Here is a 19,454-nt window from a genome sequence, read left to right on the forward strand (position 1 = left end):
TTATAAATATATATATAAATAATATATATATAAATTTAATGGAATGTAATTAATGTAAACAGCTATTTGATTCAATATTAATAATGGTATGCATCATGTTCAAAAGTACTTCATTCTCAGCGAGCTTTTCAAAACAAGTTGCCTCTCTCCCGAAACAATTCTCAAACGAATGCATCTGTAGTAATATGCTCTGATTGAAAGTTTCTAAAACCAAATTTTTTTTATATTCCAGTGCATCATCCAATTACCTTTAGGTGGTACTAAGGTTAAGGGGGTGGGGGGGTCACAGATAGCAAAGAACTTGATTTGGACTTTTTTAAAATTATAGCAAGTCCCTGTATATGCAAGGACACATGTCATTATGTTCAACCAGCAATCAAACAGTCTCTTTCAAGTGCCTGAAGCAGAAAAAATAGAAATAAATTATACTAATTTTCAGAAACGGTCGCTCTCCTGAAAATGTAATAAATGAATGTTCTTGCAATTTTGGTCATTTATGAACATGAACAAGGAATAATTACCAATGCTGACATTATGTGGAGAAGAACTGACTTCTCACTAAACTATTTTTTTAATAATATTTGTAAGACGTCCCCTGGAACGGTAATATAAAAACTTTGTTTTTTTTATTCCCAGAACTCTATTAGTCCCAGAATACAGCGATTTATATTCGGGTTACTCTGTTACTGAAAAATACACAAAAGAAGGTAGTTATATTCTTTCTACATTCGTATTCATACATCAACCATTTACCCGTTTTGTCTTTTTTAATTTTTAAAATATTTTTTAATCACACAGAACATTTCAGTACAAATACAAAGTTTCGGGCAAGTAAAAATCGTTGAAGAAAAATGACTTGAAAATAATGAAAGGTGAAAAATAGGGATAAAAAAGTTGGCAGACCTTAAAACCGATTATTGTGAAAAAAGAAGAACTCACAATAGAGTTGTATTATAACGGGCAGTGTTTTGCAATAAAAATATAACATCATAAATTAAACGTGTTGGTTTTATTTAAATAAACTGAGAGTTAAGATAGTTTAAGAATATGGGCCACTTTCGGTGTGTGTCAAAGTTCAGTATATCGACTTGTGAAAAAGATGTTAAGCAAGTTTTTAAAAAAAAAACATTTTATCGCTCCAATCAAGATACGTTAACCAGTACCATCTTAATTCAATGAAATTAGCAAACTCATACCGAAAGGTCACATTGATTATGCTTTGCCATTTAGAAGAAGAGACATCCGACGGCAAACGCACCACCCGGCGCCGATGTGCCACAACCAAGATGGCTGCTTGCGGTGCTGGGAGGGGGGCTCGCAGTCTTCCGGCGGCGTCGTGTTGCTATAGCAATGAGGGACGCGCGCACCAGCTCTCGCGATGGCACGGGGAAGGGGCGTCTCCCCCCGCCCCACAAGTGGTATTTTTCTGGTTTGTTCAGCGAGCGGCGGAGTCGGGATGTGTACGCGCTGCGGCTGCGTGCGCCTGTGTGAGTGAGGTACGGAGGGCGGCAGTGTTGCGGCTTCGAAGGGGAGTGTGTGTTTGATTACAGAGTGCCGAGGCGACCCGGACAGCAACAAGGCGGCGGACACACATCTCGGAGCCGAAGACCCGCGGAGCCAAGCGAGTGGCATGGCAGCGCCCCGGCCCATCAAAGGGATCCTGAAGAACAAGCACAGCGGGGCCGGCGCCCAGACAGGCCGCGGAGTGCCGGTGGTGGAGATCCCCGAGAGAGCGGCCCCGGCGCCTTTCGACGAGGATCAGCAGTGAGTATAGACGTCTCTGTGTGTGTGTGTGAGTGAGAGAGAGAATTAAAAGTAAAAACATACACGCCGCAGTTGGCCTTCCGTATTTGAGCTGTTAACCGAGCTGCTGAAGCTCAACCTGGGGTTAACAAAAAAAAAAGTTGTGTCGTAGCAAGGTAAAATGATCTTCTGCCTCTTTGCGGGACTTTAATTAACCGGCGGTAACGAGTAAGATCCTGATCAGATTGCTCCACAGACGAGAGTGTTGAGTTAAACTAAGGCGTCAAGCTTTCTACTGCGAGTTGCTGCTGCTGTACCTGTAATGTTACCGGCAACGGGGAGATACTCCGGTACCTGAGAAGTAAGGTGGTGTTTCTGAACTCGAGCTTTAGGGGAAATTACCATCTCTGTCATGCGCCTTGTGGAAATCTTATTTGCTACACAACGCGCCTCAGCCGCCGTGAGATTGTGAAGGCGAAAAGTTTCCAGTGAATTTTGTTTTTTTGCGCTCTGACAGTTTACTGCCACCGCTTTGAGTTCTGGTGTCTTGGAAATGGTTTGTATTCCTCCTATCAATTACGATCCAGGCACAGGTAGCGCCAAAACAAATCGATGGAGACTTTGCTAAAAAAGGAAACAACAACAACAACAACAACAGCCTGTGAACATTTTCCCATTCACTTAATTTAATTCAATTCCCATTCCGCAGTGGAGAACAAACCCGTTTGTCGCTGAATAATATTAGCTGGTCACGGACTAAGATGCGACGTGTTTTTGTTCTGTGCCGATGGTATTCCAGTGCTCCACATCGTGAAGAAATGAGTGAGGGAAAGTACACTCTGCGCACACACTGCTCTAAACTGGCGGATCTTATTTTTAACCGCACTGATTAACACTGAGTGTGTGCCGGCGCCTACAGATGTGCGTGTTTTCAAATCCCCCGAGTCCTCAGCGATAGTGCCGAGCTGCCGGGATGAAGCGTTGTAACCGTGTCCGTGTTGCAGGACCTTCCTGCTACGCCTTTGAACGCCTGGCACAGAAAAAGACGGAAGAAAAACACGCTTTCCTCTCGCCGCCGCCGCCGCCTCTGAGCCAGCGGAGCTGCAGGTGGAGGTGACGGCTTGAGTGACGACGGGCCCCCGAGTGCCCGCGGCGCCGTGGCCTGTCCAACAGCACAGGCCTCGTGTCTGAAGAGAGCTTCACCCATGGCTGCTCTGTGAACTCCTTCAACTCTCCCGGAGCCGTCTTGGTCAAGCCCTTGACCTGTGAAGCGCTTTGAGTGGAGTGTGCAGGAAAGCGCATGATTCATTTCAAGGTCTCTTTTTTTTTAAGTAGAAGCCCCTGGAGGACTGGGAGAGACTGTTCAGTTGGTCCCGTTAAGGCAGTTGGCAGATGGTCTGAGCTAGACTGGAATGACGAGCAGAGAAACCAGTTCACCAGGACTGGACACCCCTGAGCTAGGGAGCTCTAAAGATGTATCCGGTGGGGCACAGGGCTGAATGTAGTGTTTATAGATTATGGGTCAGATACTGAGCACATGTTGTTCTCGCTCCAGGATTCCAGTAAAAGTGAAGGATCCGGGTTCTTGGTACTGGGGTGGGCATATAGACATTGCTGAAGCCCGCCATCGTGGTTGAGCTCCAGTCTGTTGATGTTCCTTCAGCCTTGGGCTACGTCTGGGACTATACTGCTCATAATGTAAAGGATTGTTCGGCTTCTAATGAGAAAAGAATTGCAGGAAGTTAATATCCCCCAAGGGTGCCAGCTGGCATAAACAACAAGTTATTTCTCTTACAAATCCAGAGCTCTTCAATATCGTCTTCCATTTCTGCATTCGGTGGATTCTTCTGTGTCGTGTCGACAGTAGTACAGCCCACGGAGTCGCAGACTGTGCTGGGTTTGTACACTCTGTCATCCCTTTTTAACATGAAGTCGGCTGGGGACTCGTGTCCGTGGCTGTGTTTCAGAAACCGGGAGCTAATTTTAACTGGAAGTGACGGAAGCTAGTCTGCCTGTGCCGTTCAGGTCCACACGCTGTTTGTGCTTTTCCCTGGCACCAAACCGTATTTCATTTCAGTTTTCTTCGTCATTCAGAAATATGCATTTTTCTAGACTTGTTTTTTTTACCCCTCCTCCCCCTCCAAGAGTGTGAAATAACATCTTTATGGGTTTGTAAGGATGCGGCTTGCTTGATTTATTTTACTGTCGAGTGTATCAGGTTCAGTAGTTAATCAGGGGATGGTGACATTTTTATATTCATATGAACTATGACTTTTTAACATGGCACACAGTGCAGTTATAACTGTTAGCATTTTATCCACTGTAGTAAGCAAACCCCCCCCCATGTAAATATTATTATACCTAAATCTGCTGATCGTATCATACGGTTGGTCCTTTCAAAATAAGATAAGCTCCTTTCAGAGCTTATAATATAAATTAATGTTATACTCCCAGTTTCAATATTATACCAAGGATTCTCTGTTGGCCTAAAAATAGCCTCTGTGGAAGCGAGCGCGGAACACCAGGAGCCAGATCCGCAGAAATGGAAGCTCTTGGATTCACAACAGCACTGCTTTCAGCATCGACCTCTTGCTGGGGAGCCACTTCAGCCCACTGCCCTGGAAGAGAAAATGTAGATTGGTGTTACTCCTGCCCATTGAGAGAAACCTCGCTCTGCTTCTGTTTAGAATCCATTTTCTTTAAGGAATAAACTTGACTTAAAAGCGCATGTTTCCAGACCAGCATTTTTCTCTCTTTAACATGTGCTTGAATCATTTTTTTTGTTCCTTTACCCAGCTACAAAACATCCTTAAGATACTGAGGGATTTGCACACTTGTGTGAGAAATTGCTTATAAAATCATTTAATGCTATGCATCAGTAAAAGGTGTATACTCTCAGGCATACGCTTAGTTAAATGCACAAGGTCGCTGTTTTCTGGTCTTAAATTTATTTACTGTTTTTCTTATCTCTGCAGCTCATCAGTGGTGGGATGAAGTGAGTCCTCCTGTATGGAAAGCGCTATATACAGTGGGCGTAAAAAGTGAAAGTGTAGAAAATATTGATTCCTGTATATTTTGTCGTGTCACATCTGGAAGACTTAATATTCTTTTTTTCCACCTTTCGAGCTGTGCAACGTCCTCTGCAATATCCATGTGTTTTAAAGTTTGGAGCTAAAAAAATAAATTGGTTAAAAGTTAAAAAACGGTTAAAATCTTAATTGGGAATAGTATTCAGCCCCTTAGCATTAACTCTCCTTAATAAGCTCTGGCTCACCCAGTTGCCTTCAGAACTTGTACAAATGTTGATTTGAATCCACCTGTGTGCAATTAAAGTGGTTAACCATCCAGATTGAACACGCCTGTCTTTGTAAGGTTAAATACACCTGTCTGTGTGAGTTCCCACCATTGGACACAAAGCGATATGAAGACGAAGGAGCTTCCGGAACAAATAAGAAACAGAGTTGTAGTCGGACGAGGAATATAAAAAGATTTCAAAGGCAAATCAAGTATCAAGAAGTGGAGGGCACTTAGGATCTTCAATGACCAGGTCTCGGCAGCCAGACAAGAAAGACGTTGGTCAGAGAAACAGTGGTGAAAATAACGCTCAAAGGCCTAAAATGTCTCATAATTGAGATGGAAGAAACAGTGAGTGAGTCGGCAATAGCTCAGGTGCTCCACAGATCTGGGCTGTATGGTAGAGTGAGTGGAGGAAGCCGTATTTGAAAAAGGCTGACGTGAAGTCCCATCTTGAACATGCAAGGAGACCCGTAGGATCCTCTTGAGACAATGTGGAAAACATTCTGTGGTCTGATGAGACCATAATTGAGATTTTTTGGCCCTAATGCCAAGTGTTGTGTCTGGTGAAAGGAGAGCACCACTCGTCACACGCAAAACACCATCCCCACATTGAAGCATGGCGGTGGCAGCATGATGTTGTGAGGTTGCTTTTCGTCGGCAGGGTCTGCTAGGCTTGTCAAAATAAAGGGCAGAATGATTGGAGCAAAGTATTAGATAAGATAACATCACTTTATTGGCCATATACAATTTCTTGCATTAGGAATTCGTCTTTTCGCATACCCCAGCTTGCTCTCCATGAGACACACAGACAGGGAGAGAAGCTTGGGGTCAAAGCGCAGGGTCAGCCATTGTACAGTGCCCCTGGAGCAGCTGGGGTGAAGGGCCTTGCTCAGGGGCCCAACGGAGTAGGATTCCTCTGCTGGCTGTGAGATCCTGAAGTAAAACCTGGAACTGTCTGCAGGAGATTTATATTTAAACAGAACAATGGCTCCAAACACAAAGGCAGTGACTTGAAAAGAAAAGGTGGAAGTCCAGGCTTAAATCCCATAGACAATCTGTGGTAGGACCTGAAGATTTCATTATGCCACCACCCCTCCGTTACCCTGCAACAGCTGGAGCAGTTTTGCAAGGAAGTGGTCAGGCATTAAACCCACCAGATGTGTAAAGCTGGTTACAACACAACGCAAAAGACTTGAGTCTGTAATTCTTGCCAAATGAGGAGGAACTGATTTCTAAATGCCCAAGATCTCTGGGGGGAGGGGGAGAAAACTTGTCCAAGCTGGATTTTTTAGTTTTCTATTTTTCATAAGCTTTTCTTCTACGTTTAAAATGATTACATCCTATCAATATATTAAGTATGTTTTGGTAAATCGTACAAACAAAAATGTTCAAATGTGTTGCGGTTTGAGGTTGTAACACTGCAAAAATGTCGTAGAAGTCCAAGAGGGGTCAGTACTTTGTACAGCAACTGTAAATGCAAGGAATTATGCTGTATATCCTGCTGATGCTAGACTTTTATTGCAAGGTTATTTTACAGCTGTAATATTTCTTCCCAGAGTCTCCCTCTAATGCAGGCTCATGTCTGATAATCCCATGCTTTGTATTCAGGTGGTATCTTTGGAGAACCTTCTGTAGGTGATGAAAAGCACCAGACGACCTTGAGAGTATCAGGTTCATTTCACCTCACCTGTAAAATAACCTGCCGTCACCCCATGTGCCCTCCCCACGTCCAAGCGTGCACTAACATTTGCTCAGTTCACGGGCATATTCAAGAAATATACCTGTTTATTATTTTTAAAATGCCTCAAGACAAACATTTTGATGTTAACATTTTCTCGGATGCTCGGTTCCAAGTTTTCTTCAGTAAATCTAGGTTTGACTTGGTAACTGTAGTGCTCAGTGTGTGTGCAGAAGGCAGATGAAACAGCTGCTGAGGACAGGGCACTCTGAATCTTCAGGGAATGTCAGTGCTGATTGTTTCTGAAATGGGCCTGCTCTGTCATCTGAAACCTTGTTTTATCAAGGCTTGCTTTTAAGAGCATGACAATTACAGAAAAGAAATGGTGGTAAAATGGAAAAGAATTTAATTTCACGCATATACTATATAGCTCTTTATTCTAATACTTAAAGTTTGGATTATTAATCCATATCTGGGTACTGTGTTGCATTTGAGTTTTTTTTATATAGTTAAATTTGTTAAAACTGTATAAAACATTCCTTAGACTTTTCTTTCAATAGACATTTTCCAGATAAGACCTTGTAAGGGTTAAATTATTTTTTGTTACATTATATTGGTTCTAAAATGTTTCATCTGAGGTATTTAATTTTTATCAAAGGCATAGAAAACAATTATAATCCTGTTAAGAAGTATTACTAGAAGGTTTTTTCAATTAAACTGAATTTATCCTGCAGTGTGTCTGTTGCACTGCTGTGTAGTATATTCTCACCATTGAATGTATGCGGTTTTTTATGAGCTGTTCATGGGATTTCCTGACAAACCAATTTCTCAAACCTCGGGATGTACAGTATAGAAATCCTGTGCACCTGAACTCAAACAATCGTTTTTTCCTGTGGTGGAAAATGGATTGATTTTCCCAGGAAGAAAAATAGCCTCTTGAATTTGTAAGGCCTGTATCTAATGAACAAAGTCAGTCTCCTTGCATGATCTTCACATTCTGCTCTGAAACTGGATTTGGATGCATGACAAGTGATGGTGAGTGATATTGGGCTGAAATTAGCAAATGAAAAGACAGTACAGTACAATGTACTAATATCTTTCCCCAAAAGTGATCCTTAAGTCTACTGTTTCATTGCATGGGTCGTGCTTTTCAATATCCTCAATGCTAAAGCTATCAAGACTTTATTTATTATTCATTGATTTGAATTACTTTTAACTGTGCACAGAGCACAGAAACCTTATCTCATCCGGTGTAGAAGTTGACCCGTCTTTGTGAATGACGGATTGGTGGGCAGGTTGTGTTTGCACTGCACATTGCTTTCTACAGTGAGACTGCTACCTCTGAAAATAAAACTTGAATGTTCTTTTTTTATGTTTATAGTTTGTCATAACTTCTTCTTGTCTTATGTGTTGTTCATAACGCGAGCACCTATCGAGTGAGGACCCAGCCAATGCGATTGTTGTTTTTTAAATATTTAGTAGTTAATATTCATATGCTGTAGTTCAGAATGATACTTCTTTTCCAGATCCAAAGCACCTGTCTAAAACTGTTGTGTGCTTTATTGTACTGTAGAACACCAGCTTACAATTTCTAATTTGAAGGTAGTGCAATGCTTTACAATCCTTAATGAGTTGTGCAGGGCTACTGTATTAGACTTGATGTGTTTTATATACTTTTTTATATTGTTAATTTTCCTTTAATGTCTTAAGTATATATACTGTAGCTGATGTAGCAGTTCACAAATAGTACAAGAGACCGCTACAGCCTTAGGGGAAAGGTAATTTAATTTGTATAATATAAAGAAATCATTTGTAGTTGCAAGCATTATGTAGAGATGTGTTTTTTGGTTTGTACTTAATATACCAGTTTATTAGTGATGGCGCCCTGCAGTACTTAATTCTGCATATGTGTTCCAAATTCTAACAGTCTAGCTGCATGTATTCAGAGCAGACTGGCATTGTACTTTAGGTGGGACAATGAGAGTTCATCGCTCTCAGAAGTATTAATCTATTATATTAATAATATTAATCTATTAACTGTGCACAACTTTCCCAAGTGATGTTTCCTGACTCACTGTCACTTATTCCCGGAAACCCATTCATTTCTTTCCCAGGGGAAATATGTGTATATGTGAAAATTGCCTGGCTTGGGAATTGCCACAATTTAAGCATCCATATTAATGCTCCTAATTGTTAGGAGTGACACTTGCAGTGATAATTGAATCCTTAAATGCTGTTATTGTTAGAGGTTTAGCATTATCTGCCCTAGCTGACTTCATAAGTTTAAAACGATTTTCTTTTATGATAATGATGATATAATTAAGAAAATTGCTCTTTGAGATTCAGTTATTTTAAACAGTTTATTCAATGATGAATTTTTTTATTGATTCTTAAAGATGAGGGTAAGCGGCTCTAACTGAAAACAAGATGCCGTGATCTGAATAAAACCCTTTTGTTTTTCTGAAGGAAGTTTGAGTTTGTGAGCAAGTGTGAGAGCTGGAATGAAAAAAAAATATTCCAAACATATGTTCATATTTTTTTCTAGTGTCTTGGGGTGATAATTCTAAGTAAGATTTAATGTCTGGAAATACAAAAAGCAATAGATGGCAATTTGTGTCTTAACCATGTTGATAAACTATAATGGTCTGATTACTTACTGATACAGATCACTTGACTATACATAGGATCATATTGAGGTTAATTTTAGAATATATATATTCCTAAATATATAAAATCATAAGTTAAAAACGTGGAGGGTGTTTGGCTCATTTTGACCATTTTGTCGTTCATAGATAAATGAGATTCTAGAATCCCATCCAGCCCTTTGAAGGAAGCGAGTCTGTAAAAATGTTGCCAGTTCTCAGTTTTAAATGCATTTCTGTGTTGTTTCTATTTGTGTCCCCTGGTTCTTCTGTTTTGCTTCTGATTCTGAAGAAGTTCATAGGGCAAACATTGTCACTGACTGTCACTGAATGTTGAACACTTGGATTGGGTCCCTCCTCAGTCTCGTCTATAAGTACAGTAAGAATGCTGTGCCTTGTGTAAATGTGTAAAAACAGGGAGGGAACTGGCTACACTATCAACTCTGAACAAAGATTTTTGTCATTGACTCTCTTCTCTCATTTGGGTGGATAAAAGCAGGAATTATGTAAAAGCTGTGGATTCTGTGTGAAGTTTTGTTTCCTGTCTTATTTGCTCATGTTATACAAATGAAAGTGTTACAGGCGTGTGAATGCTCAGTGTGTAGTTTTCTGTACAGAATATGTAAAACGATATAATTCCTGCTTCAATTAAATGTTTTTAGTTAATTAATGTGTAGCTGTTTTAGCTATATAAGTTATCAAGAATAAATTATCCTTAATTTTGTTTTCCAGTATACATCCCATTCTTTTGAAATTGGTAATTAGTCTGTTGCTTGAATAAATTAATATGAAATGATTCATTATTGGATGAATTATCCAATGTGTTCTACATGGGACATCTGTTCCCCCCCACTGAAACAACACCTTAATCGTACCTTTTAATCCATTTGTTGTTCAGAAAGAAGTCACAGAAATGGGATGAAATGAACATCTTGGCTACCTACCACCCTGCAGATAAAGATTATGGGTTAATCAAAATTGATGAGCCCAGCACACCATTCCACAGGTAGGTGGAGAGAAGCAGCTTCCAGAAATGTCTGCTTTGAAGCAATAAAATATTAAATATTTCTGGATTTTCAGGAGCAAGTACTCGCAGGTTGCCAAAGGAGTTAGCACAATCAATTTGAAAAGTAAAACAAAATAGAATGACCTAACATTGATTCGGGGAACATGGCAATTATGTCAAATAAAGACTCTCCTCACGGGAGTAATTGGATTTAATATGTTCATTGGAGCATGCAGAGCACAAGGTTAGCTTATAATTCCTTTATAATTTTTACTTGTGCTTAAGCCATTCTGTAAAGGACTAACTGCATGTTAGAAAATTGAAAAAGTTACTACGCTGATACTGCAGGCTTAGTGGCATTTTTATGTGAATAATTTCTGATTGTGTTCCCTATAATTCCCATCTTCCAGGATGGTGGGAGATGAGGATGATGAAGGAGCTCTGAGTGATTCGGAATCTAATACAGGCCTTACTGCGGACACCTTGGCTATGAAGTAAGCATTGCGTGTAAGAATTTTCGACCGTTGGCATGATGACGTGCTCATTCATTTATGTTCTGCAACATGACTGAAAGCCCTTTGGTGAGGCATGCCAGATGGTCCTTGTTGATCATGCAGAGATAAGTAACTGCCTTGCACACTAATGCCCTGCCTACACTTTCAAATACTTAACTGCGTGTATTAGTAGCTACAATGGATTTTTTTCTTTTACACGGATGCACAGAGTTTTGCTTGCTTAACAGCCTAGTTAATAAATGGTACTGATGGTGGTTCTATTGTACATTCATACATTCAACTGCGTTTAAGGTTCATTTTCTTGGTTCCTGGTGGCAATGTCTTTTTTTTTTTCCACTGGAATTTGTGGTACTGAAATAACATCAATATTGTTATAGTGCAACGTAAATATTTGTGAAAATAATTTACTGTCAGACCTTTGTTTTGTGCTCAACATCAGTGGTCTAGGTTTCTGTACATCACTTTAAAGAGATTTTAACTTTTTGTTTTTAAGAAGCACCTAATACTTTCTACAGTATGTGCAACTGATTTTAACTCCAATGATGTGGTGTTTCTGTTCTGGTTTTGACCACGGCTCTGCTACATTTTCCCTAAAGTTGTAGATAACCAAGTTTTGTTATGAGAAACAGTATCTTCTTTAAGTAGTGGCCCTGTTGTAAAGACGTAGGCCAGATGAATTCCTCAAATCCAGACCAGAAAGTATTAAAAAAAACATTGCATGCATATTGACAACAGCCTTTAAGCTGAGAGTAACAGCCAGGTAACATAAAGTCTGTATTTAAATTGTGCCTATATATCATGTTTTTAGGCAAGTCTACACTATGTAATCCCAGTGAAAATTTTGAATTGATAATGGAATTTCAGTGAGCTATAAAATCGGTAAAAGGAGCAAGTGAAAAAAGTATTTTTTGCTATGTATGTTCTGAATGACCAAGTAATGAAATGTCGTGGGACTTTTTAGGGTAGTCAAAAGGCTGTAAAGAAACTGCTTTTTATGTAGCTCTTAGAGTAAAGAAATGAAAGAAATGTATAGCTCAGTAAAACAGGCTTGGAAGGTGACAAGGACGTAGAAGTAGTTTCTGTATGCTGATCTTGTTAATATGTCCATTTGGTCCTGCTTCAGTAATGGAGGTACAAGGTTAGGATCCGGAGGAAATGATTTCTTCTGTGTGGTAATGCAATTCATTCAGTATAGTACCGGTAAATTAAAAACTAAAACAATCGGATTAAGTTCCTAGAAGAATGCTTCAGCTGAACACGCTGCAGTGCTCTGATTAATAGCAAGCCCTAAAACGGGAGTCAAAGCTGGCTGACCCCACCAGGCTGGAGTGGCTCAGGCCTGTAGACCTGTCTGGCAGCCAGGGCTGCTGTTCACTTCAGCTTGGCCGACACTTTATCTTGTAGAAGCACCGAGAGGTGAATAGCAGCTGGCCATCCACTCTCGCAATGTCTTTGTCTTCATTCCACTAGCTGATTGCCTTTTAAGGTGAAACAGCTTCCTGCAGGGCCTAGAAGGTTTGCAAAGACTGTTTGTCATGCCGTTGCCTTTGATAGTCCAAGTAAGAAGACGTATGTGATCCTGCCAACATTGTGTTGCTGTGTCCTCTTGCAAAATAAGCCTTTTCTGTCTTTTTAATGCCTTTTGACCAATCCCAAGCTTATCAGGAGGTGGCTAACCTCTTAACAAATAGATATAATTCTTTATATATAGATGTTTGCCAAGAAAACCCTCTGCTTCTTTTAATTCATCAGATTGTGATAAAAAAAAGTTAGGCACCCATAGATCTACATTTAATTTATGAAAACAATATAGATTAAGGCAGAACATTAATCATCTAAAAAAACAGAGCACATCTGATGTGCTGGAGAAGTAATTCATTAGTAGAGCTTACTTAGTAGAGATCTTTGGGATTTTGTATTTACGAAACATTCCCACCTAGAGGATTTGGTATTTAGTTTTTTAGTATTTTAGGATATTATTCGTATCTGTGCAGTTTTTATTAGATTTTATAGATATTTCTCCTAATGTCCGATTTAACCAGTAATTATAAGTGTTTCTTCCAGATAGGCTGTTCAGCTCTTAGAAGCAATAGATATCCATTTATGACTTGTGCCTCTGGACTGGCATCCTTTGTTGAATATTCTTTCATCCATGTTTAACAGTCTGTTTTGTTCTATTATAGTCTATTTTTCTCCCCTTTTATGAAATATCACCTGTGGATATATCATAGAATATATTTACACCAGCCATTATATGATTTTTATATGGGATTTTTGTTTTCAAGAAAAATGTGTTACAGGTGGATACAGGTGGATGTGAGCAATTTCCTGACATCATATGCGTCTTTCCACAAAACTGAATATCAGTATTAGATGTTTTAAAAAGTGAGCATAGCAATAGTGATCCTGAGTGTTTTTTTATGGTTAGACTCATGGCAATGTTAAACTAACTTGTAGTTTGTAATTGTTTACAGTGTCCATTTTAATATAGCATCTGTATCTTCTCCAGTTTCAAACTGTAATGTGGTGTTGTGTGCCTTAGTTCACACGGCATTTTGCTTTCAAAGGAAAAATGTTAAGATGTATCTCTGTCCTTCTGAAAAGGCAGGGTCATTGCCTGAGAGCAGGATTTTAATTTGAGCTGGATTTGTGCTCAGAGTGAGGAGTTCTTGCACAACTGGCTTCCAGACCTCTGCTTGAATCCTTTTAGTACAACTGGCCCATGTTTGATTACTAGGTAACAGTTCTTCTAAGACAATTATGGACGGAAAAAGAATGTTCCACCTCAGCTGATTCTAACAGTAAATTGCACATGAAGGAAAACCAAGTGAGCGAAGCTTATCCAGAAATATCTGACCTGCTTTTGTTTTTGAGCGCTTTTTAATCAGTTCAGCCATGCATAATGACCACCGCACCTATTGCTGGCTTCTCGCAGGCTGGCAGCAGCAGAGGGAGACGAGCCCAAGATTTTCCAAAGGGATGAGGAGGAAGAGACCAGTGAGGAAGAGGAAGAGGAGCTGACACCAGAAGAACAGGGTGGGCTTTATCTCCTTGTTGCCTTGGCTATGGTCACTTTTGAAGCTGGAGCTAATTGCCACCAGCTGTACACCTACAGTGGTTGATTGGTGTAGAGACGTCTTTCCTTCTTCCCAGCTGCATGCTTACAGCACTGAGCTTTAGAAACTGAAAGGAAATGATACACTTGTCTGTTTCTAATTAGCTTGGAGGATGTATGATCCATTTTTCTTTTTTCTCGTGCTTGTTGTGAGGATCTGGAGAACCTTGATGAGAGATGCATTTTGTAATCTAAAGCCATATTTGAGATTTGAAATTTGTTTTTTTTATTAAAATCTCCTTGGGCCCTGCACTTCAAGTGTTTGCATTTTTTCCATCAAACTTTGTAGAATAATAAATGTAATTATTATTTATTAACATATAATTAATATGTTAATAATAACATTAATTTATTCTTGTGATAAATCATTTCTATTTATGTCTGGTTTCCTGAATGATCCACTGTAGAAATTATGCTTCATATTTTTTTATTTTTATAAAAGTATTGTGCTGTTGTCGTTTCTCTGTCTATTTACTTCTCTTGAATTTATTGTGGAGTTACAGAGCATTGGGATTGTGGCTTCGGTGCTTTCTGCTGATTAGTCCCATACAGAAAATGTATAAGATTTAAATAAGATGCAAGAGAAAATAAAAACTATGAACTTTTGACAGTGACAAATGTGCTGTTCACAGTGTGCATGAAAGTAATATGAAGAAAAACAATAAACTGCTGTAGCATGTTAAAAGAAATTGCTGCTTCAATTTAATAATTGTAATGTGGAAGATTTTTTGAAATAGTTGTTTTTGTCTTTGCCAGTGTATCTGAAATCACTCTGCACTATTCTGTACAATATGTATCTTATATAGATTGATAGTAATTGTTTATCAAGTACATCCCCTGCAAATTAAGTTAGTGTTTCTGGGAAGCTTGTGCATAATTGTTTTTAGGATCTTATAATACGTCATACTGCCTCCGGACTATTTGAAGAGTCATTTAGTGCTGGAAAACCTGCATCATTCTTTTCCACTTGATTAGAATCTAATTATACTGTGAAGGAAAATCCAATGTTTGTGGAATGAGGCTATATTTATTAATTTGACCATAAAGTAAATATGTGGTCTTCCATGACCTTTTTACTTTTAAATACCACTTAATTACACAACTGTCTATCCGTCTACATTATACGAGGAATAAATGAATTAATCAAGCTCGATCGATGACATAAGCTTACTGAAGCATTTTGACAGCTTACAAAACAGGAACTTTATGCACTGACAGAGAGAAGAGGTGAGATTTAAAAACTGCATACATGTCACATTTTCTTCGACTTAAAACTAGGTCCTTGAGCCTAATGTCCCAAAAAAACTGTACAGTCAGCTTCTTTATATATAGTTTTTTTATGTTCCTTGCTTGCATTTATTTTGTACTCTTCACTGTAATGGTATCTTGTTGAAAAAATGTCTTGTTTATATGTATAAACCACAACATGGATTCCTCACAGATTTTAACAGATCTTGCGTTTTTTTTTATTCAGCAAAAAGGCAGCAGTTTGAAATGATGAGGAAGATGCATTACAATGAAGGCTTGAACATTAAATTGGCCAGGCAACTGATAGCAAATGAACTTGACGAAGAGGAGGATGAAGATGAAGAGATGAAGGAAGATACAGAGACAGAAGACATCAGTGTAGACCCACCAGAACATGGTAAGTTACTCTTTTATGAGACTTGTAGATTAAAAATGTTGAATTCCTTTATACAGGCATTGAGTGTGTAATAGTAATCTAACACCCATCTGATAGAACATCAGTCAGCATGGAAAGTACCCAAAAGCACTTAGTTTTGAAAGCACATACAGATTTATTTTACCTGGAGTTTAATTTGTTTTGATAAGACCTATGAATATTGCTTTATAACAGCAGGTCTATCCTGCAGTGATGATCTGTTTGGCTCTAATCACTGTTGTCTCTAAATTGTGAGGTGCGAGCTTCCTGAATCTGGCTCTAGATCAAATGTTGATTCAATTAATGTGCGTTCGTTTTAAAGTTCATGGTGACTCAGGGATAGAACTGCACACAGCATTATTTAAGGAATTTGACACTGTAGTGTTTTTTTCCATGCTTTTACTACCCCGGAAAACCCTTGACATCATTTTACTATGATTGAATTTATATATACTGTTTTAGTACTCTGTTTACTCCTTTTAATGAAGATGAAATCATTATGCTTTGTTGGATATACTTCTATTTCATAGAAAAAGTAACTATCCCCCTCTTTTTCTTTGCAGCTGATCCACAAGATTCCTAGAAGAAAAAGAACACATTTGCTCTGGCTCTTAGGTGAACATAAGATTCACTTAAGTGAATAAAAGACATGAGTAGTTGCTTCACAGCTGATCGAAGAAGACACTGCTTTGCGATCCTGCCATTCACATCTCTATTTATGAACACTGTAAATGAAGCATATCGACCAAACAGTTGTTTCTTCTGTTGCCAAGATTATAATTATAGTTATTGTTCATCTAAGGAAGTAGACTAATATGGGGAAAATGGCATAGAGTTCTTGCTGCCTGCTGTATGGTAGGTTTTAATGCCTGTGGGCTCTCCCATATGAAAGGGAGATACCACTTGACCTGCACTACAGTAAGATAATTCAGCTTCTTGTTTTTTTTCTCTCGGCTACCTGGTTCAGCGACAGCCAGAAGCACTTTTCGTGACTTTCTAAGAGTGATTTGCTACTGTTTCAGAAATGTTTTTTTTTATGTTTGCTGCCTGAGGAATTAAGATGCATTTCAAACCAACTTTAATGCAAACATATTTTATGGACATATATTTTCAAAAGATCTAGCACTGATTTCCTCATTACGTTTGGCTATATTTTTTTTTTAAATTGGGACTTCAGCAAATCTAAAACAAAAAAGGTTTTTAAAAGCAAAAGTGTTGTCATAACTCTTGTTTATTTCACTGGCACTGTTGTGTTTGCTTGTTCAGTATTAAAAGCAGGGCAGCATGGGAGTTTTGCTTGTTTTCATATGAACAGCTGACAAGTGTGGGTTATTGACAGTGTAACTAGTATCATGTCTTTCTAATAATGGTTTTTAAGTCAGGTTTTCTGATAATAAAAAGGTTGTTCTGGGATGCCCATTTACCTTTGGGACTGGTGTTCTTTCTTGCCTTCAAATTTACACTTTGTTTAAAAATTACTTTTGTATCCATTTCTTGGATGAGTAGTCAATGTGGGATAAAGCCTTGTAGGGAAAAAAAATGAAATTCAGTTTAACTGGGAAGTGAATCAGTACCCTTTAGTCTCTACACCGCATATGAGATTGTATTTGATTTTGTTATTGGATAGCTATGGTTAGATTAACCCTGTATTATTAAATGAGTTGTAAAATTACTACAATCATGTTTTGTAATTCATTCTCATGTATTGCTTTGTTCATACTCATTTGCTTGCATGGATCTGGCTGCCACATGGTTTTCTTATTATTTAAACATCTCTGTATGCCATATTTATGTATATACAGTATACATAATTTCCCTTTGATTGTACCTGGCTGTGACAATGTATAGATCTTCTGTGGTTCTAATTTAACTGATCTGCCTGTTTTATTCTCAGTTTCTCCTGAAGGATGATATTTTAGTATGAAACAAATTTCCCACACGTGAGGAGTACTACATCTGTTTTTTTTGTAAGTTGACTGAAGACGGTTTGGACTGTTATTCTTTTGGAACTTCACAGAAAGCATGTTCTTAAAATTAAGGATATGTGTAATATTTGGTCTCCATGAATAAATGAAGACATAATACCAAGACAGGCTATATTGTCTTCTTCAGCAATTCCATATGGTCTTTAATTTTTGTTCCTTTTGAATAATATTAAACTTTATTTTATATAGTGCCTTTAAAGGTGGCTTCTCAAAGTGCTTTACGGAATGACAACAATAAAAAAATACACAAGATAAGCAGGATGAGAATACACAGTTAGAGGAGATAGTAGATGGTGGTATTGAATACAGTAGGAGAAGAGGGGTAAAGAACAGAACATTTGAGTTGAATGTCAAGCCTAAATCAAATATCACCCCAAGGTTTTTCAATTTAGACTAAAGCTCAGGCACAGTACCATCCACAGACAAGGTTACAGCATTACAGCACTGGCTTTACAAAGTTGATGGGGGTGCCAATAAGCATGACTTCAGTCTTGTCAGTTAAGATGAAGGAAATTTTGAGTCATCCAAGTTTGTGTTGGAAATGGAATTAGATGGAATAGAGAGAGCCACAGCAGTGTCAGGTTTGGTAGGGATGTATATTTGAGTATCATCGGTATAGAAATAATAGTTGAGGCCATCGAAAAGCTGACCAAGTGGAAACATGTAAATGCTGAAAAGTAAGGGGCCCGGTATTGAACCCTGAGGAACACCAGACTCAACGAGTCAAATTTTCAAGGATGTCTATTGTATTAATTGCTTTTGTATTTATCATCTTCAGTGAAAATGAATATACCAGCTCTTAATGCAAATTGTACATTTTCAGGGGCTTATTTTTATGACCGCATGGGGGTTATATTAAACAAGCCTTATCTAGTCTTTAGGAGCAAATGTTCCTGTCTTCACAAATGTTAAGGTAAAAGTTTGTAAAAGAAAGGGACATTCAGCCCTTCTATATTTTTGGTTTGTAGTAGCTCGTTGACCCAAGCTTCTTATCCGACTGCTTCTTGAAAGTAGCGCTGATATTGACATTGACAGCATGGTTGAGTAACATACCTCATACGACGAGCGTTCCTGTGGACTGGTAATCCAGTACCTCCCATCTTTACCAACAGTCTAACGAACAGCATAGAAAACCAACACTCATGAAAAAGAAAACGGCAAGATGACTATTTGATTACCCCTAGGAGGAGAGCTCGTAGTTTTGAAATCATCGTTGCATATCAAGATTAGGACTCAACGTTTACGTTTTATGTATTTGCGTCTAATTTTTGTGTATAGCGTTCAAAATATTGCTCCTGTAAATCCCGAGGAAACATTTTTTTTTCCCATATAAAAGTGAATTTCCACTAGATGGCGATGCCGCGCAGTATTTTCAAAAATCGGCACACAGCTGAGATGCATTTAAACGCGTTTACCTTGAGCACAGTGCGTTGCTTAGGGATCGCTTTCGGGTCTTTGATTAAATTTAGATTGTAGCTGCTGAATAAAGAATAATATTCCTCCCTGTCCATCTTGTACTTTGCTCGTCACCTTATATCTTGGAGGCGTGTAATCTGAATACAAAACTTACATATCGGGAATCTTTAATGGAGAGCATGGGAAGTTTAAATTTTTAAAATATGTTTTGACAGTATGTGAATGCTCATGTATTCTTCACAATGTAGTTTGAGTTGTTTTTTTTACTTTTTAAACTTCTTGTGTTTTTTAATGTGACAGTCACCGGCTAATGTGAAATACAGTTTAAGTAAACCCACGTGAATGTATTAAACTATTTGTAATTTTAACAATCACCCCAATATGGAGCGAGAAG

At 38.6% G+C, this 19,454-nt stretch overlaps 1 protein-coding gene across 1 annotated transcript; it reads left to right on the plus strand.

Annotated features, from left to right (window-relative positions):
* Positions 1–1,383: 1,383 nt before the first annotated feature.
* Positions 1,384–17,747, plus strand: ppp1r2 (protein phosphatase 1, regulatory (inhibitor) subunit 2). The gene is made up of 6 exons (XM_088912762.1): positions 1,384–1,764; positions 10,259–10,366; positions 10,777–10,860; positions 13,817–13,917; positions 15,471–15,641; positions 16,223–17,747. The coding sequence occupies exons 1-6, from the start codon at positions 1,631–1,633 to the stop codon at positions 16,240–16,242; spliced, it is 618 nt and encodes a 205-aa protein (XP_088768888.1). The 5' UTR covers positions 1,384–1,630; the 3' UTR covers positions 16,243–17,747.
* The last annotated feature ends 1,707 nt before the right edge of the window (positions 17,748–19,454 follow it).

The sequence above is a fragment of the Atractosteus spatula genome, chromosome 4 (genome assembly GCF_055471065.1).
Source record: "Atractosteus spatula isolate fAtrSpa1 chromosome 4, fAtrSpa1.hap1, whole genome shotgun sequence".
Lineage (NCBI taxonomy): Eukaryota > Metazoa > Chordata > Actinopteri > Semionotiformes > Lepisosteidae > Atractosteus > Atractosteus spatula.